Source organism: Salminus brasiliensis, chromosome 15 (assembly GCF_030463535.1).
Source record: "Salminus brasiliensis chromosome 15, fSalBra1.hap2, whole genome shotgun sequence".
NCBI lineage: Eukaryota > Metazoa > Chordata > Actinopteri > Characiformes > Bryconidae > Salminus > Salminus brasiliensis.
The window spans coordinates 34,103,820-34,125,295 of NC_132892.1; the positions used below are offsets into that span (position 1 = coordinate 34,103,820).

The following is a 21,476-nucleotide window of genomic DNA, read 5'->3' on the forward strand; positions in this document are numbered from 1 at the left end:
TTCTTCTTTAAATGAGCAAATTGATAAAAAAAAGCCAGAATGAATTAAAAATATATATATTTGTTACTATATTACAAGTTACAATAATTTCTGAATAGCTCAAAGTAGTTTCACTGCACCCAGTAAAGATTCTCAATGAAAAAGAATTGAAAAATCTTGAAACTAAACAAAATAAGGAACAAATAAAAATGAAACAATATAAAGATAATAGAAATTAAATAGAAAATAAAATTATTTAAAACTGTAAAAAAATGCAAACTAAAATGTAACAACATGGATAAATATGAAGATTTAATTAGACAATATCATTAATGATAACAACCAGACACACAGAATGAACACAGAAACAGTCCACTCAAATGTACAATAGCCAAAAAAAATAAATAAATAAAGTGAAAAAATGTGTTAAGGTTGTATTGTAAATTTCTTACCATGCTGACATAAGCATCCTGGCTTCCCTGCTGGAGTTGTGCCTGGTTGTTGTGATGATGGTGAAGTCAATGTCAGAGTTTTTGGTATTCCATAATGTTTGGTTACAAACAAGGAGACAGTACAACCATAGAAAAAATTTAAATGTTGAAAAATAAAATAAATAAATGAAAAGAAAAATCATCTAATTAAAGATAAAGCTAAGGATGTGTGTTTCTTACCAGACTGATCTGTGACTGATATGTTTCTTGGTTTTTCCATTCTGTTTTTTTCTTTATATCAGTGATGGTGACAGTGGGTTATGTTCAGAATTGAATATAAAAATACAAAGAAAGAAAACACATAAATCACCAAAATCAGCTGACAGTATTAAATATTCTATCATTGTACAGCTCTGCCTGTCTCTCTCATTACTGCAATTAAAAATCCCCCTTTTAAGATTCCTGTGTTTCTCTCTAATATTCTTTTTAATCCTACATCTCAGTAATTAAGCCAGATAACTTTAATAACAGTAAGTCTAAGTATGAAGTAATATCCCAAAAGTCCAAAAAGAAAGAATTTGAGGACCAGGTACGTTATATTTCCGTCATGGAGTTACTGCTCGAGCATTTAGCTAGCTGAATTTTTTTGTACAGCTTTTTATAACTGTCGTCACAAAGCAGCTTTACATAATTAGTAGTTAGTAAAAGACAGAAAAAAAGAAATAGCATAAGAAGACTATAAAAATCCAAGACCCCCAGTGAGCAGTGAGCAAGGAGAACCTCCCTCAGAGCAGGAGGAAGAAACCTTGGGAGGAACCAAGAATCACAAGGGGGACCCGACACATCCTCCTCTGATCAGAACTATTTAAACATTATTGACAAAAGAATAAAAATCTAAACTGTTGAACTGCCCTGATTATAATCATAATATAAAAATTATGGTGTAGTATAACTTAATATAGTCATGGCGGTAATGGCCAGAGTAATGAGAGTAATGATAGTTAATAGTGGTGATATTAATAGTGGAAGATAAGTAAGAGTTCATTGTCCTTAGATAATGAAGACACTACTTAGCCTTTATCTAACCCAATGTGGTGCTTTCCCTTTCTGATGTTTGGTGAAACCACTGATACAATGCAAGAAATGTCCTCACCAGATATTTGGAGCTGAATCTCTGTGTAGAAGGAATAATAATAAAACGAGCTCTCCCCTTTCCCCACTCCACAGTAATAAACTCCTCCATCTTCTTCTCTTACATCACTGATTGTCACACTGACAACTTTAGATCTCCTGTCATCAGACATTGAGAATCTGCCTCCATGTGTCTGAGAGGAATGGATCAGTTCTTCAAAAGATTGACCATTCAGTTTGAAGAAGAACTTGGTGTTTGACCTAAACTCGTCTTGATAGGAACAGCTCATGGTGACGATTGTTCCCAGATAACCAGCCACAGTTTTTGGCCTCGTGCAACATGGATCTGTCAATCATACAAGATAAATTACTACATATAATGCGCTGTCTTGACTTGTTGGTTTCTTGTGTTGTGTTGAGCTTTTTCTCATCATGTCTCAATAATTATTTGCAGGTCTAAATTTAGAATATGCCAGCCTTGATAATGCAAATTTTATTAGCGCCTGTGGTCCAATAATCTGTTCATCAATTTAAAGTTAAAGATCCATTGGTTTGAATCCATCAATTGAAATCACTGGCTGCAACGCAACCTGAGAGCATGATCAATCCACCCCTGTTCTGAACAGTTGGAAAGGGATTCATTAATAATAATTATTACTTTTTAATTCAATTCTCCGAACATGCTTTTGCTCATTGCAACCAAAAGGTTCTGTTTTACCTTTCTTAGTCCATAGAATGTGTTTACAAAATGCATCTGGCTTTCCCCACTCAAATTCCAATCATAAAAAAAAAAAAATTACAATTCAGTACTTACAAAAATAAATGACATTGTGGATTGGTTGTTAAAAGTCATGTAAATAAGACTAGTAAACCGATATTGACTCACCTTCGATTATTTTCAGGTTTAGGTTATGTTTCTGCATTTGATTCTCTCCACACCAATACAATCCCGCATGCTGTGAACTCAGTCGTCTCATCATCACAACAGTGTATCCAGGGTAGTTATTTGTTTCAGTTCCAGTATCTGTACTCTCATTTTGTGTTTCCTTGCCAAAATATTTTTCCCTGGGTTTGTTCTTGTGGTAACAATAGATTTTAACACTACCCCCTGAGTAGCCAATCACATCAAAGCAGCATGCTGGACCTGTCAATCATAATTTCCATGTCAAAAATCAATAAATTCACAGTTCCTTATTACTGCACTACATAGGCTACCACAGCCAGAATTAGCAATTTGTACCTAAACACTTGATGCAATTCCTTTAAAACTACTAACATAGGTTCTCCCAGTTATAACCAGACCTCTTTAGCAATAGTGGAATTATCCCTCAGTCTGGGACATGTACTCTTAGCTCTTAAATTTGCAGTTATTAAAAATTTGATCAAGAAACCAAACCTGGTTCTTATAGTTTTGTCTAATAACAGACCTATTTATAACTTAACAATGGCTGTGGCCCAACAACTCTGCTCATACCTGAGTAAGAACCACATGTATGAAACATTCCAATCTGGATTCAGATCCTATCATAACACTAAGACAGCTTTAGTGAAGATAACAAATCATTGTTTCTTTCCTTATTAGCGGTATTTAAGTTTTTATTAATCCACTGGTCACAGTTAGAAGCAAACATGGTGTTAACATCCATTTTTATGTGAATGATACACAATTATACATATTAGACAAATCGCAGGGGTCGAGAAATGTGTAAAAGATGTAAAATGCTGGATGGAATAAACAAACAGAGGTTCTACTTTTGGGACCAAAAACTACAAGAAAAAAATGTTAAATTTTGTCAAAATGTTTTAAATTTGTCTGATTTCTCTATTTCTGGTTCAGTAGCTACACATCCTGGCATCAGAATTGATTCAGATCTATCCTTTGACCAACATTCGGCTAATATTACAAGGACAGTTTTCTATGTCTTTGGAACATTGCCTAAGAAATGTGCTGTCTCTACATGATGCAGAAAAACAGGACATGCCTTTATTATTTTTTTTTCCTTTTTTACATTCATCAACTCATTCAAAATGATGATCCAAAAAGGATCGTGAGGCAGCATCAGGAAAGTCTGAGCACACTGAGCACCCCTGCCTAGTATCCTTGCTAGACAACATCCAGACTCTGGATAACAAGCTTGATGATCATTCAGGGGAGTAAATGCCAGTAAGGTAGTGGGACACAAACATCTTTAATACCTCCCGAACACTGGACGTTATTCCAACATGCTGCACAGTCAATCATCCCTGTTCCAAAGAAACCCCAGCCAGCCTGCCTCAATGATTACTGCCCAGTAGTTCTCACAGAAGTAGTGATGAAGTGCTTTAAAAAGCTGATCAGAGACTTCATCACCTCTTCACTGCCAAAATCTATGGACTCACTACAGTTTGCATTTCACCAAAACCACTCTACAGCCATTACATGCCATTAGATGTCATTACACATCTGCCTCCACACAACACTGACTCACCTGGACACTAGGAGAGGTAATTACAGGAAAATATACATCTACAAAAAAGAACCTTAGCTGGTGTGTAGAGGCTAGGATCCAAAAGATCCCTCTAAACCTAGATACTACTAAATACAGAAGTCGGTATGGAGACCACAATATACAGTACACGTTGCCCAAGTACTTTTGAAAGAGATGGGTCTTCAGTCTGTTCAGTTTAAAGACAGCACAACCCCATATTTGAAACTGCAATCACTGGGCCAAAGTGTCAGCGTCTTAGTCTGCTAAACATCTGAAAATTAACAGGACTTTTCCAAATATTTGGATAAAATTCCATTTATTTTTTTATCTGTCGGATTGTAGTATTGTTTAGGATAGGATGTTTATGTGTATGATTTGTAGACTAATGGAACTGTGCAGGACTGGAGATTCCCACCACTGTTTTAAGAGAACTGTGACTTCTAGGAAGTTCTGTGAGAGAGCTCACTGTGGCCCTGTACCAATTCTCACCCTAAGCCTCTCCTTGAAATCTGTACATTTATGAAGTTATTGAAAGTTATTGAAAGTTTGGAGCAGAATTTGGACACATATCACCTTACATCCCTTCACCTGTTCACAACACTGCTGCTTAAACACCAAATACTACAGTTGCCACACATTTGTGCTATGCTGCTGCTAAAATGCCTAAAGTGGCAGGCGACAGAAAATGATTACATAATCAATATATCACATAAATTTCACTACAACAAGTTAAAGTGTATGATGTGTTAGATGCCAGTCTTGGGGACAACAACACTCTCCCCTTTCAGTTATAGCTTTCTGAATCAGGTATATCTCACATTTTAAAGAAACAAATTTTACAAGATACATGTTTTTATGACATGGGAGAATCTTTAGAGTGGGCTCAAAAGTTCTAGGATTGCATTTACATGTAGACACACCTCACCTCACATAGTTAAGGAGAAGTTTTGTAGGTGGGGGGGGGGGTATTTGATCAGTCTTGTGGTCATAAAGAAGAATTACACACACACATCTGTAAGAATATCACATTTCCGCCTTTCCACACTATTTACGTGCTACTTTTCAGACTTCAGACTTGCATTTCCTTAGTTCTAAACCACAGTAAAGGTTCTACACTTCCTGGCAGCTGCTGAAAAAAAATGTAAAACCTAAATGTTTCAGAGTGTGAAAGATAAGAATAAGAATAATAAACTGTAGAACATCAGACCTGAGATGAGGTAGAGAGTAAAGATGAAGAGGGTCTTCATTCTCCAAAGAGATGTGATGTTTTCATCAACTTAAATTCAGTCTTTCAAATTCCTCTCTAAGTAAAGTACGCTCGTCTGCAGACCTTCCTGTGACTGAATCCCTTCCCCTTTTGTGGTATGTATAAATGATATATCTTTAACATTACAGCTCCTCCCACCTTCATCTCTTACAGAGAAATACGTGTGACATCAGCTTATGACTCATACCCTTGTCTGGCCCTATATGTACCATCTCTGCTGATCTCATCTGTCCTTAGTGTTGCCCAATCTCCTGAAGTCATTATCTTGACTGCCTGTGGGTGACAAACTGTGGTCATGCTTGCTGCATCTTTACGTTCCATGTTAAGCCATCATGGTCTTTTTTTAACCCAACCCACTAGCAGAACAATTCAGTCAGTGTTTCGGTTAGTTTCTGTTAGATATCTCTGTTTAAAGACGTAGGAGACACTGAGGAGTCTACATGACATCCGGTTTCCCAGGCAGGAGTTAAGCTCAGTCTTAAAACACATTTTACTTCTAATGAAGAATTTCTCTTCAGAATGGCAGGCTTAATCTTTGAATCTTTGTCTGACAAAAAGGAAATTGGAAAGTAATGTTTGTATTATTTGTGCATTTATTAAAAATATTATTTAAAAAATTGTGGAAATAAAAAACTGAAAATTGGCATGTGCATATGTATTCACCCCCTTTGCTATGAAGTACTTTAAAAGTTCTGGCGCAGCCAATTATCTTAAGAAGTCACATCCTTAGTGAAATGAAGTCCACCTGTGTGCAATCTAAGTGTCACATGATCTGTCAGTAGATGCACACCTTTTCTAAATGGCCCCAGAGGCTGCAACACCATTAAGCAAGAGGCATCACTGACCAAACAACACCATGGAGCTCTCCAAACAGAAAAAAGCTTTTATTTACAGGGAAGGCTCGTTTTGAGTATGGAGGAGGTTCTCTGGCCAGATGAGACCAAAACTGAACTTTTAGGCCACCAAGTAAAACACTGGTGCAAAACCAACAAATCTCATCACCCTAAGAACATTGTCTCCACAGTGAAACATGGTGGTGGCAGCATAATGCTGTGGGCATGTTTTTCAGCAGCAGGGACTGGGAAGCTGGTCGAAGTCGAGGGGAACATGAATGGTGCTAAAAACAGGGACATTCTTAAGCAAAACATGCTTCGGTCTGTCAGTGATTTGAGACTGGGATGGAGCTGAGAGTAATGAATATAATATGCAGGTAAATGCATTTTATTTACATGTGTTTTTATAGCAGTTGGTTCCATTCAGAGTGATTTACAGAACAAGTGCAATTGAAAGACATGCAGAGTAACTAAAAACATGTATAAAAAACATATATAAAATATAACCTAAATGAAATGAAATGCTCAATTGCTTTTAGAAATACTGTTGTTGAAGAAAGGATATGTAATTAGTTTTAAAAAATGACAGTTTGTAAATGCACAGCTGAAAGTAAAGCCAAATTAAGCAAAATGAGACCTATAAGAATTCTTGTTTCTAGGCCTAATACCCGATTCCTTACACAACTATTCTCAATTCCTTATGCACTTAATCTCAATTTTTTATATGCCTAATCCCAACACTTTACACATCTACCCCCACTTTCTTACATACCTCATCTTAATTCATTTCATCCCCTAATCTTAAATTCTTATGTATATGTCCAATTTTCTATATGCTTTATCTCAATTATTTATACCCCTAATCCTAAGTATTTACATGCCACATTCAAACTTAATTCTGAATTGAATAAACGTCTAATCCCAAATCATTTAGATGTCTAATTGCAATTCTTCAGATGCATAATCCCAATTCTTTACATGCCTAATCACAATTTCGTTCATGCCAAATCTCAGGCCCTCGTAAGCCTAATTCCTTACATGCTTTATCTCAATTCACATACACTCCTTATCCCAGCAATGTAGACTGAATCTGATTGTTTGATGCTAAAACTCAGTCTAATCTCAAATGAATTCTATTGAGTGTGGTGTTTAACTGAAACTGATTGGTTGGTTTTGGGTTTTAGAGTCTGATAGACTGAATCTGATTGGTTGAAAGGGCCAAGAGTCTGGTAGACTGATTCTGACTGGCTGGTATTGGGATCTTTGCTGTGGTAGACTGAAGCAGTGTGGCTGATTTTGAGTCTTGGGTAGACTGCTCCAGTGTTGATTGTGTGACCTCCAGATAAATTATTTCCGTAATCATCATAATTAGCCTGCAAATCAGAGCAACACAGTAATTATAAAATTAGCAAATTAAAAAGATATTTCTCACAGTGTAACCTTCACAAACTGTCTGATATATTTTGTACATTGAATTTAACCACATTCTGTCAACTCAGTTCCACCTACTGTGTCATTGGTTCCTGAATGTCTGCTGGCGAAAGCAGAGTCTGTAGAAAGAGAGGAAAAATAAAAATACAGAAATGTTTTGTTAATTTATTCTCCACTAGAGGGAGTGTTAGAGAAAACACAAGAGTGTGAGAATACTACAAGGTATTAACACCTATTGAATTGCAGCAATCCTCAGATCCTTAGATGTGAACCAAGGCACCCTACCATGTGTCTTGGTGCGTCTCAACTTGTAGATGGTCAGTGTTAATCCTCCAATCAGAAACAGAACCACACAGACACTCACAGTGATGATGATAGCAGAGGAACCTAAAAATTGTAAACCGATAAAACACAAGACAAAAAACACACACAAAAAAATACAAGTGTATTTTCTGCTATTCTTGCAAAAATGTTGATGGTTTTCAGATGGTCAAATTTGTATATGCATTTGTATATGATAAAATTCCTATGCAAATGTTTCAATAAATGTATAACTGATTTAAGTATTATAATATGTAAATTATATGACTGATAATGGATCTTAACATTAACTTAATAATCTTCTCGGTCATTCATCTGCTGAAAAGATGTTGGACTACAGATCTTTCCTTTTTTTGTAAAGATTGAAATACAAGTGTTTTTTGTTTTTTTTTCCAACAGTAATAAATTGATTATAGAAAGAAAGAATAAGTTATTAATAATGACAGATCTTACTGCAATGTTTAGTTGAAGTGATTGCTGCTGATGTTGGTCTATAGGTTGTTCCTTTGTAAATATCCTCATGAACTAGAAATTGAAATTTAGAAATACAAGTAAAATTATTATAAACTATATATGTGTAACAAATATGACTGTCAACAACCAGTAAGACATACCGAAAATTCCTTCATCGGCTGCCATTGCTGTTGATGTGCTCCCATAGTTTTGTGTAGCAGATCTTTTCTTCCCTTGTATAAAAGACAAATTACACAACATATACTAAAGCACTCCAATGTCTACCCCAGTTTTTTATAACCAAAAATACCAAGTCACGTACTAGAATAGGTAAATGATTTTCTTTATGTATACAATATTCAAGCTTTTATATTTTTTCTGATCATATGTTCATTTGTGGTGCAAACATACAGGGCAAAATTACATTAAAATGAGACCTATAAGGATTCTTTTTTTCTAGGCCTAATACCAAATTCCTTACACAACTATTCTCAATTCCTTATGCACCTAATCTCAATTTCTTATATGCCTAATCCCAATGCTTTACACATCTACTACCCTACCCTACTTTCTTACATACCTCATCTCAATTCCTTTCACCCCTAATCTCAAATTCTTATGAGGCATATAGAAAATTGGGCATATACATCTCAATTCTTTACACCCCTAATAAATACTTAATATAAATAAAGTATTTATATGCCACATTCAAACTTTAGGATAAGAGCATCTGCTAAATGCCACAAATGTGAACATACAACCCCCTAGAGTCTGCGGTGGTGTTAACTTTGCCTGGAGATAGTAGCAGGCAAGATAAACCTCATCACAACTGGGCAGATACATTGTGGTTATGTTGAAATGAAACTCTTGACTCAAACCTAACAAACAAACCAAACCAAACCTAAACTTAGATTCTTGAGAAAAAATGTATCTCACCTGTAACCTGCAGCTCAATCTCTGTGAAGAGGGAGTCATAACTCACTGACTCCCTCCAAGTTCCCACTCCACAGTAATAAACTCCTTCATCATCTATTCTCACATCACTGATCCTCACCACCAGAGCTTTAGATCCGCTATCTTCAGAGGTGGAGAATTTGTCTGACTGTTGTAGCACTGTAATAGATTCTTGACCTTCATTCAGCTTGAAGAAGTACTTTGTCTTGTTCTCAAACTCCTCTGGATAGAAACAGCTGATGGTGACGGTCTCTCCCAGATAACCAGTCACAGTCTTTGGTCCCAAACAGCATGGATCTGTCAGTCCGACAAAATTAACTTGTATCTTTTTTTATCATAAGAAGTAGATCCCCTTCCATTATGTTAATTCTCTGCATCAGTGGTTTAGATGAAAACCAGTAGTTTTTAACCCTGGTCCTGAAGGCCCTCTGCCCAGCACTTTTCAGTGATTTCCCTGCTCACAACACACCTGATCCAATTAATCTGCTGATTACCAATCTATTATTGGGTTAAAGCAAGAAAATAAGTAAAATATCCAGGGCAGTGGGTCTCCAGGACCAGGTTTAAGAAATACTGGTGTAAACAGCCCTTAAAACAGTCCATGTGTTTGGTCTTAATTGGTTCACTGTAGGGAAACTAAACAATTTTTACAGTCGAAGTGAATGAAACCAGGTATTACTATGTCTGCAACACAAAAATAGCCATTTTATTAACTTTCCAAACCCACCAGTGAACCTACTCATCTCTTCTGAGTTTTATATGGAATGTTGATGGGAAAATTTTGGCAAATCAGAAAAGAAAGGTTTTCCTCCCCGACAATGTGTCCTGCTGTGTCCTCAGCCAAGATACAGAGACTATATGACCTCAGCTGCACTTTTCAAAGGAAAACATGATCTCTCAAATCTCGTTAAATATTAATTTTCCATTATCGTTTCAGAATGAAAATTACACAGAATATTCATGGCATCCTGCGAGTTTTTGAAAATATTCTTTTTCATTATTTATCTGTATAATGTGCCAAATCATATAGTATTTGATTTCAAATTAATTGAAAATTATTTATGAAACACTGGGATGATTTTTTAAGAGTTGTGTTTTGCTCAACGTTTATCACTTAAAATCCTTTTTAAACTCGACTATAAAACAACACTCATTCAGAGTGAGTGCATGGTGCCAATAGGTTCATGTTCTAGAGAGTCCTATTCAATTGGTAGTACTTCTCTAAGGGACTAGAGAGTGCATTTGCACATTTGTGCCCACATTTGGACATGTGGTGCATTTTGATGTTCAAATTAGGATAACTGGAGATTCCTCACCTCTTTTCATTTTCAGGGTCACAGTGTGATTCCATATCCCACTTTCTCCACACTGATACGCTCCAGCATCCATAAAACTCAATGACCTGAAGAACACGGAAAGTCCTCCAGGGGAGTCATGCAGAAAAATTCGGTCTCCATGACTTTGTGGATTCTGTGTTGTAGACTGAGCATGTTTTGTGTTCATGCACTTTTTTCCTTTTGCCAGGCAGAAATATTTTGCATGTGTTTGTGGGGTGCAGTAGATGACAATGCTGCCCCCTGTGTAGCCAATCACATCAAAGCAGCCCACTAGACCTGCCAATCAAATGAAAGATTCTTACGTCTTTTCAGCTTGTGAATTTCTCTCAGCTTTGTTCTCTTTTGTTCTCTGTAGAATAAACACTGCTTCCTAGGCTGTACACCTCGTTTGTTCGCAGGTTTTCATGGTGGTCTTTACTTGACCAGACTTGAGGAGATACAAAGGCTCTGCTACTTTCAGCATTTTCCAGCACATCATATACATACATATATGTAAATTATCACTGTCAGGCAAAATCATCATATCTAACTTAACATGTAACCTCCTTAACTTTCAATGAAAGTCAATGTAAATGTATTACTTGTCATTTCTGAGCATTTCTATTGGTTAATTTATTATGAATTTCAATATTAAGAACAACTGCTAGATGGGATAAGTAATAAGTGTAAAACATTCTGTAAAACAATAGCGGTAACAGTACATAACAGCAACTTTACAGGCAAAGGTAAGAACATTTTAATCTTCAATGGAGGTCAATGTAAAATTCCATGTAATGGAATTCCATGTCTATAATTATTTCTATTGGTCCATTCATTATGAAATTCCAACACAATATACAGAACAGATTCAAAAATGGCAAAATTTGAAATGAAACTGTTTTGCCCCAGATCTTATATTTATCATATACCATATAACCACTGCATGAAAATGTTTATCAACTTCTCTACAGGGACTTCACAAGCTGGATGTGTGCATTTGCATATCTGTGTTAGCAATTGGTGAAACCTAAAGTAGCTGAATACTTTCATTAGAAGGGGTGTCCACAAACATTTAGTCATATACTGTATGTTCAGCGGTGCTCAAATGCTGCTATTTGCAACAGCTTCTTGCACAAGATCAATATTAAGGTTATGCCATCAGTTCAGTGCTGAAATACACTGCAGAAAGCTGGTGACTATGTTGAATTATTTAAGGACCATCATAAAACATGTTCTCACAAGCAATAAATTGAAACATAGATTGCCTGGAAGCAGACCGAAACTATTTATTTATTTATTTATTTATTTATTTGGTGGTTCATCCTTTACAAAACAAAATCTAGGTCTAGAACTTTTATTTAAAACGTTGTTATTTTGAAATAGAATGGCTTACCTGAGATTAGGTAGATGGTAGAGATGAGGAGGATCTTCATTCTGAACGTATCTTCAGCTTCACGGATATTCACTAACGTTTTTGATTCTTTACCTTTGTTCTTCTCAAAGTGGTACTGAGTTGTACTGAGTTTTGTCTCTCTGGGTGTAAGTGTCTGTCTCCGTCTCTTGTTCTGTCTGGTTTGGTTGTTTTCTTTGTCTGTAGTAGGTTAAGGTTTGGAGACACTCAACTTCACAGCTCCTCCCCTTTTGACCATTGGCCAAGGTAAAAATATTCAGAAAGGAGGTATATGTAGGTGAGGGGGTACAGTTTCAGTGTGACATCACTGACTGGTTTGGTGTTTTTGATTGGTCTGGTTTATATGGCTGGCGAAGAGGCAGTGGAGAGTTTTTCTCTTTATCTCTTTATGGTTGCATCCAGTTTCTGGTTCAGTATATCATCACTGTCATGCAAAAAAAAAATTTTTTTGTCATTTTACTTTTCTTAATGTGAATCTGGCTATTGTTCTTTATATTGTATCAGAATTTCATGATGAATGAACCAATAGAAATGCTTCAAAATGACTTGGAATAAAATCTACATCGACATTACAGTACAGTGACACTGCTGAAAATGTGGAGATGATTCAAAGTGCTCCACTTTGGTGTATTCACACCAGGCAATAATACAATGATAAATCAGTCTATTAATTAATAGATGATTCACTAGTCTAGCAGTTAATTGCATGACACTTGGTGGACAAACCAGACAGTCATCTGATATAAGACCAAAAAGTAGCTTTATTATGAATAGGCCAGTCCAAAGGAGGCGTGGCCAGGCTAGGCAAAACCAGAGTGAACAGTAAGCAGTATATTGGAGTAGGCAGAGGGTCAAAACCTGAATGAGTCATGCTATTGGGGTTTGCCATATTTGATGAGATGTGTGAAGCACAAGAACCGCTGTGTTATACACATAACTAAAAAAATGTTCTTTTTTTTTTTTTACAAAACGTAATTTAATATGTTATGTTTCCCTGTTTACATAAGATATGTTTACTCCAAAAAAATATAAAAATATATATATTTCTGTACATGTCTCAGTGCATCCCTCACTTACCACAATATCACGCTAACTTTTTTTGTCTATAAACAATGTAATGTTGCTTTAAATGACAGTTCTGGTGCTCTTCTACATTGTTCACTTGCCTTTTTATGTTAGTATTTCAAGCTCAATCCACCCACCTGCAAACTACATTTGTATTTCATATTTTATAGTGAAAGATTTGTTTACACCATTACAGCAAAAATAAATTGATATTTCTAATCAAATTAGGCTTAGGTGGGCAAAGTTATTTGTTATATGTTTCGGTTCAGTCCATGGCAAACTGTATCAAATTGGTTGGTTCTGGGGTCTAGGCTCTCGTAGAGTGAATCAGATTGGTTGGTGCTGGGGTCTAGGCTCTCATAGAGTGTATCTGATTGGTTGATGTTGGTGTCTAGGCTCTGGTAGAGTGAATCTGATTGGTTAGTGCTGGGGTCTAGGCTCTGGTAGAGTGAATGTATGTTGATGATGTTTTGATGATTTCCAGGCAGATCATTTTCATAATCTCCTTTAGTCTGAAATTAGAGCAGAAAACAGAGATACTGATTAGCAGATTATACCTTAAACATCATATTGTTTAGGTTATGCGTATGATAGGAGTAGAATTGTGTTTTGTTTATACTTTTGAGCCAATTCACTTCAATATAATGAAAGAAACAAAGAACTGATTTTGACATCAGTTTGAACTCACTGGGTTATTTGTACGTGTCGGCATGTTAGGAGGTCCTGCTGAAAAAGAGAGAGGCGTGCATAACATCAGTTTCAAATTGTCTTTCACTAACAGGAGGCATTCACTAGCCTCATTTCTAGTGAACACTTAAACCATTAGATGGCAGTAGAGTGCAATCACTCTTGTCAAGGCCTGTGAGGATGTCTTGCATGTAACACAGTAAAAAATGTACAGTTAACATTTTAGTGAATTAGTCAAGGATTACCCCAATTAGGACTAATTTCTAGTATCACATCAATTGATTTTGGTGAGTGAAATTACATTGACTTCAGTGGAATTCACCTTAATAAGCAATTTTACCTCAACTACAATGTTTTTGCATTTTTGGTCAAGTATGTTCACACACACAAGGATTTTGTTTCCAACTGTTAGTGTCCCTCTAGTATTAACAATATACAGCTATGGTCTGAGGGTAAAAACTGTTCTTGTGTCTGACAATCTTAGTGGACATAATTTTATGGCGTTATTATTATTTATTTTTTTTCCAATGACACAGACAGCGATGTAAGTCAACCCAAATGTGTTTTGCCGACGCATAGGTGCACCAACCACACCCAAATCACTACTTCTCTAAACTTAAGTCTCTAGTACGAGTCTCTGTAGTGGCTCTCGGTCTGTGACTGATAGGCTAGCATCCTCATTACTAGCTTTCACTTCTTAGCTGGAGAATAATCACTGTTCCAACCACAGCTGTCATACATAGTTTTATACTAAAACACTGTAATACATACTGTGCTGTGGTCAGTATATACTAGAGTTGTGTAATTATGTTGATTTGTTTTACTGTGCTAGTCAGCATGCTAAACTACATGCTAAAATCACCTCCCAGAATTTTACCTCATTACATCTCATTTCACCTCACAATTTCCACCCTGCTAAATGCTAGGAGCAAGCAGGAATCAATGTTTCAGAGTAAACTGAACAAAATTATAGTATAGTTTTATTTTGTTTTTGTTGTGCTAACAAAAACAAGGCTTTGCTATTACCAATCATGACCAAATGGTTCTTTTCTTCCACACTCAGCAGTTCTCCAAACTGCTCTGGTTAGACTTCTCTACTGAAAGCTTCTCAAGTTGGGTTACCACACTGGTTAACCAGCATGACCAGCAAGACTAAGCTGGTTGACCAGATCATTAAAGCTGTACTTCAACACATTCACAAACAGATTTTAGTAGAAATGGCTTTACAGCATTGACTACTGGACTACAACTAGTTGAACAATCTATGCCATCCTTTGTGTTAGTATTACCTTCTGTCTTCTTGTGTTTTAGTTTGTAGATCAGTACTAATCCTCCAATCAGCAGCAGAACCACACAGACACTCACAGTGATGATGATAATGGAGAAATCTTTAAGACCTAGGCATCAAAAATGATGTCAGCATTATAGAATGCTGAATAGTTGCTGCACAATATATCAGCTTTACTCAGACTCATTTTCACTGGTCTTTCTCTGACAGTTTGACCACTGCTGTTCAGATAATAATGAGGTGGTGGTGAGGGGAAGAAAATCTCAAGAAAATGAGTCAAGAAAATCTCACCACTAACTTCCAGATGGATTTCATTGACAAGGGAAAAATAAGGATTTGTACTTCGATCCTTTGTTCCCTGAAATCCACACATGTAAAGTCCTCCATCCTCCTTCATCACATCACTGATGTTCACGTTGAAGAGGTTTTTTTGTGGATGGTCAAAAAGAGAAATCCTCCCGTTCTGTGCAGATTCTCCAAGAGTATAAACAATAGCATACAAGCTGTGATCGGTCACTTTATACAAATACTTAAAGAAATATTTATACTCCTCTGGATATGTGCAGGTAAAGGTAACAGCCTTTCCTAGATAAGCCGTTTGTGAAAGTGACTTTCCACAACAAGCATCTGCCAGAAAAAAACAAAGAAAGAGTGACATTAAAAAGCTGCTGCCTTTCACCATCTCACACTGTTGGATGCTTCATGAAGCTTTGGGGTAAATCAATCTCGGGGAATCACTGCAAATGCAGACTGGACTAGTCTCTCACCTTCTTTCACTGTCAGTGTCACATTGGTAAACTGGGCTCCTTGCTTGTCCACTCCACATCTGTAGGTCCCACCATCCTGCTGACTAATGTTTTTAATCATCACACTGTACATTCCAGGCATGTCAGGAGTTACATTCATAAAGAAGATTTTTCCATCAGGATCTGCTGTGGTGTTTGAAAGAATCTTGGCGGTGCATCTTTTACTTTCTAGCTTGCAGAAGTACTTTGTGTGATTCTTGTATTTCAGGTAATCATATCTAAAGTTGAAGAGGGCACTTCCTCCTTTGTAGCCAGTCACTTCAGCACAGTCCTGTTGACCTGCCAGACAAACCTTATTTTTAACTTATTGCAAACCAAAGAACATCACTTTTTAATGAAATTAGATAAAAAAAGAGTATTATTAAACACCAGAAAGTCGTTATTTAATATTAATATAAAGAGATGTAAACACTAACACTAGTGACACTTAGCCTGAGTACCTGAAGCCAGAATGCAAAATATATGTAACATTTTGATTCAGTGGTATGATAACTGACCTGCGATCAGGCAGAAGGTGAAGGTTAGCAGGATCCTCATCTTGAAGTAAACACAAAGTAAGTCCTCTTCTTTCAGACACTTTTTCTAAAAGCCTTCAGTTTCTCTACTAACCAAGATTCTTCTGACCATGGCGCTTGTAGTTTGTGTGTGTCTATCTTCTCTTATGTTTGGTTTGGTTGGTTCCTGTTTCTCTAGAAGAGTCATCATTTCTGAAACTCACAGCTCCTCCCATTAGCCACCATTGTCGATGAAAGATATAATCAGTAAGCGTGTGAACAGAAGGTTTATGTTAAAAGCCAGACTGACCTCACAACATCATGGAAAGAAGATGAGCATCTGGACATACATGTCCAAAACCAGATAACATTTCAAATGAGGCATTCAGTTCTGCACACTTTTATAATCAACACTGACAAAGAGGAACACTCTGGAGCAGCCTGAGGTCACTGTACCCAAGGCCAAGCTTGGGCTGGAGAGGTATAAAGCCCCCCAGCTTTGAGCTGAGGAGTTCTCTGGAGGGATGATGGAGCTCCATACAAAACTTTTGGGATGAGTTGGAGTGACAGAGTAAATCATACAACAGACCTCCCTTTTGTTTAATGCCTTAACATCCTCACAGCAATGTTCTAAAATGTAGGGCAAAGCCTTTCCAGAAGCGTAGAGGTTGTTAGTGCAGCTTTCAGAAGATACTGTATGAGCAGATGTCTGCAAGCGTTTGTATATAGAATAAAACTGTATATGTACACTTTATATACAGGAGTAGATGGCATGCATTGATCTCAATAGTGATCCAGTAAAATTACCAAAGAACAAATGGTCCATGTACATAAATATGTAGCCAGGAACATCTAGCTAGCTGATACTGAAATTATACAGGTACAGAGGATAAAGCCTCATATCTGAGAGCACAGAGTTGAGTGAATGGTCTACGGAGTATTTTTCACTGTTTTCAAGCTCATTCAGTAGACTGGTTCATCTAGAATTTTAATTAGTTGTTTTAGGGCTTGCCCCCCCCCCTCCTTTTCTTGTTTGTTTTATTTGTCCAGTTGTCTCTTCAAATTGTAGCCATCCATTAGCTTTTTTTTCATTTTAGCTTTAAGCAGTCTATATAAGAAAGCCCTAAATTAATGTAGAGATAAATGTAGCTGTTCTTTGTAATGTGTCGTCATTCTCTTCTTCACTGTGGTTTAGTTGTTTCCTCTTTTTCTGGTTCAGGATTTGTTCAACTTTCAAGTTCCTCCCACCAGCATCAGTGTCACGTCATGCTATGGAAATTTGTGGGTGGGTGAATCATGAAAGTTTGATGCTAAGAAATGTGTGTAACATTTTAATTTTATTTTAGACAGTTACTAAAAGTATTCAGACACTGCTGATGCAATTTATTCAGCAACCTTGATATAGACACATTTTGTAGCATAATACCCATCCAGTTTAAGTTCAAGCTAAGAAAAATCAGAGGCTTTATGGGCCTCAATATCACGCAATGTATATCCGTATCCCTCAGTTCAAACTAGTTCCAGCAGTGCTTATCTCCAAAAACAGCACCAATAAGAGCAATAACCACAAAAACACAAAAAAAACCCCACAAACAATTATGGTGATAAAATATGTTGGAGACAACCACCACTTCCTGTAAAAATAAAAGTCTGCCCTATAGGTATAAGCAAGAAAAAAATACCTCCAGACACCCCATTATCAGTAATCTTAGTCATTGTAGACAGTGATTTATTCAATGTTGGGGTTAATTTTTGATCACTGGCAAATCACTGGTCCCAGCATGTAGTAGTCTTGCAGTGACCTAAACAATTAGGTAAAAAGTCTTTGATTATTCTGGATCACTACAAACATGGTTTCTGAACTGCATATTTATTGACTTAACCATTTAAAAGAAGAGGTTGTGAAAATATTTCATTGGCAAACACACCTTTTACAAGAGAAATCGTTTTTTCTGTAGAAGTAGAATTCTTCTACTGGCCCAGTTTGTTCTACAGAAAATGTTTCAACACAAGAATAAATACTCACATCCTTTTAAGAAACAAATTAAACATCTAAAGACAATGTAGTTCTTACTAAAGAAAATGAAAGTAGAAAAGATCTGAAAGTTCAGAGAAATTAACTAATGAGTTCAGAGAAGCTGTTTGTATATGCAGGATTATTTATTCATTCAAAAGGCAAACTCAGCAGAATCATTACAAGGAGACATCACATGTAAACGTTAGATCAAACTTATAGGGTAGAGACAAACCCAACAGCTAAAGTTCATTTCTTGGTGGTCATAAGAAATAAGCTAATAATAATACAAAAAATTAACAGAAACTGCTCTCAACCAGTCACAGACTTTTATTTTTAGTTTCTTGAGAGCTTTCATGCAAGAGCTTGGCAGGATAAACTGGGTGGGGATGAAGAGACAGTAATACCAGAGACTCTAGTGAAGACATTTCAGATGTAGCATAAATTCCTCAGTTATACTGGTTAACTTATCCATGTTAATAAGAATCAGATAAAGAACAAGAACTCTCAGTATTGATCAATGGACAATTCATATTATTTGTGGTGTTTAACACTAGAAGACCAAAGTAGTCTTTGATTTTTGAAAATGAGATCATTTTGAAAAACTGAACCCCGTTGTAATGAGATCAGTGTAATTATTGATATTTTAAAATTGCAAAAAGGAATTGAAAAGCCATAGTGCTCATGTTTGACTCATTACACATTTTGCCACTAGGTGGCAGTTTGGAGCTAAAGATTGTTAATCATTTTACATTTCTTTTCTAATTTTGAGATCATTTTGAACCCCATGAACCCCTAACCATGTCAATTCATTCATACACTATATAGATAAAAGTATTGGGAAATCTGCTCATTATTAAAAAGAGCTGATCCTGCTTCTACTGTCTCTACTGTCCAGAGAAGAATTTGTACTAGATTTTGGAGGAGCATTGTTGTGAGGATTTGATTGCATTCAGCAACAAGAGCATTAGATCACCACCCCAACGTATCCCAACAGTACTGGATGGAGCTCCACCATTATTCCAGAGAACACAGTTCTTCCACTGCTCCACATGCTGGGGGCTGAGAATTTCCCCACTGCAGGACTAATAAAGTACTATCTTTATACCCCAATAGCCCACGCCTGGCATTAGGCAGCATGGTGCCACTCTATTATTCTTATTCTATTGGCAGTACTTCAACACAAGGTTTTGACAGGCTGTATGAGTCAGCAATAAAGTAGATGAATGTATTCATTAAAAGGGGTGCCCACAAACATTTGGACATACAGTGTAACTATGTCTATGTACATATTATGTTTTATATAAAACACTATGCTACATAAACTTGCTTTTGTACTATTCATGTTTATGTATTTGTGCTCAAATTAAAACAAAAAAGAATTTAATTCAATGTAATTAAATACATAATGTGAAGAAAAAAATAATCAAAAATCAATATAGTCTATGCTCCCCAACTATTACTGTGTGATTATGGAGTAATAACAAAATAATAATAATAACAATAATAATAATAATAACCATCGTGACATTTCTTCTGATCTCAACATATCAAATTAGAGGACTTTTCTGTACTAAGGGCAACATTAGCATCAGTGGGAGAATCTGGGAACTTCTAGGAACTCACAGTGGAGTACACTTGGGCTTCAGGGGTGGGTTTGGGAAGTTGTACCATGCTGTAGGTCTCCTGAGCAGGATTGGGTGATGGACGCTGTGCAGTGACATACACAGTGTTCAGGGAAGTGGAGGGGGGTTGAACAGTAGAGTAAAGTGGAGCAGCCTGGGTGTCCAAATGTGATCTGGTGCCTCTAATCTCTGCATAGTCCGACACAGTGTGGGAAACCTGATGAGAGAATCAAACGTTAAGAAACCATGTATGTACAAACATGTATGTATAAACGTGCACACACAAACCTAACTGCTGTCCAAATCTGTACAGCTTTTGTGCTCAAAAAACACTATGTCCAAATGTTTGTGGACACATCTTAAAGTGATCCCATTCAGTTACTTTAAGTAAGCACCAATTTCTAAGACACATGCAAATGCATACACATAGCTTGTCTAGACCCTGTAGAGTAGTATTGCCAATAGAATAGGACTCTCTTGGACAGATAAACATTAACCTATTGGCACCATGCTGCCTAATGCCAGGCATGGGATGGAGGGGTATAAAGCCCCCCAGCATTGAGCTGTGTTCTGCATGTTCTGTGAACTGCATAAGGGCCTGGATGTCTTGCAGTTATTGACAGAAAAATAAATTTAAAGGTCCATGCAGTCCATGACCTCTTGATCCTGAGTCATGATCCTAACCCTATCAAGATTCTGTGGCATGACCTTAAGAGGGCAGTGCATGCAAGGTATCCTGAAACACATGTGCAGAGAGGAATGCTTCATTTTATAACAATCATTACGTGATAAGATTACAGATCTTGTAACTATGATTACTTTTTTTTAAACCCTGAGATTTAAGAGTCTCTCCTCAATCTATACTATAGATATTTAGCCCTTTAGAAAGCCTATGGCCCGCCAGCAGTGTTATTACAAATTTCTATTAGCAAACAATAGCCCCACCGGTTTGTCCCTGTAGTTACTAAATAATACACCTTAGTATATAATAAGCCTTGGAGTGTTAAGGGGTTAAATTGATTGGCAGGTCCACCATTAGGCATGATGCCAATAGATTCATGTCTGTCTGCTCAAAAGAGTCCTATTCTATTGGCAGTACTTCTCTAATCAAGGGACTAATCAAGCTGTGTGTGCTTTCACACATCTGTATCAGCAGTGGGTGCAACTTAAAGTCGCTAAATGCATTTATAAGAAGAAATCTAATGTATCTCCAATACTTAAACACACACTTTAAGAGAGACTTACTTTATTGCTGCTTCCCATTGTTTGTGTGTTTGGTGAATTGTTGGAGCCTATAAACCATAAACAGACAATATAAGTTAGTCCTTTTATTTGCAGTTGTTAGAAAAAGTAAGTGAACTATTATGAATATTATGGTAACTATTATGGTAACCTGGATTTTTGCATTAAAAGCACATAAGTACTCAAAGGTTAAAATTTCAAGCAAAAATGCAGCACGATACACTTGGATGAAAATCTAATTCCACAGTGAAGCATGTGTA

The 21,476-nt window shown here is 36.6% G+C and overlaps 1 protein-coding gene across 2 annotated transcripts; it reads right to left on the minus strand.

The window, feature by feature from the left end:
- Positions 1-12,738: 12,738 nt before the first annotated feature.
- Positions 12,739-16,470, minus strand: LOC140535690 (polymeric immunoglobulin receptor-like). Of its 2 annotated transcripts, XM_072657132.1 has the most exons (6): positions 16,339-16,470; positions 15,803-16,120; positions 15,327-15,662; positions 15,037-15,144; positions 13,749-13,786; positions 12,739-13,572 (listed from the first exon to the last, which is right to left on the minus strand). In XM_072657132.1, the coding sequence occupies exons 1-6, from the start codon at positions 16,376-16,378 to the stop codon at positions 13,312-13,314; spliced, it is 1,101 nt and encodes a 366-aa protein (XP_072513233.1). In that variant the 5' UTR covers positions 16,379-16,470; the 3' UTR covers positions 12,739-13,311. The 2 variants fall into 2 exon arrangements, with proteins under 2 accessions (XP_072513233.1, XP_072513234.1); XM_072657133.1 differs by lacking the exon at positions 15,037-15,144.
- Between the last annotated feature and the right edge of the window lie 5,006 nt (positions 16,471-21,476).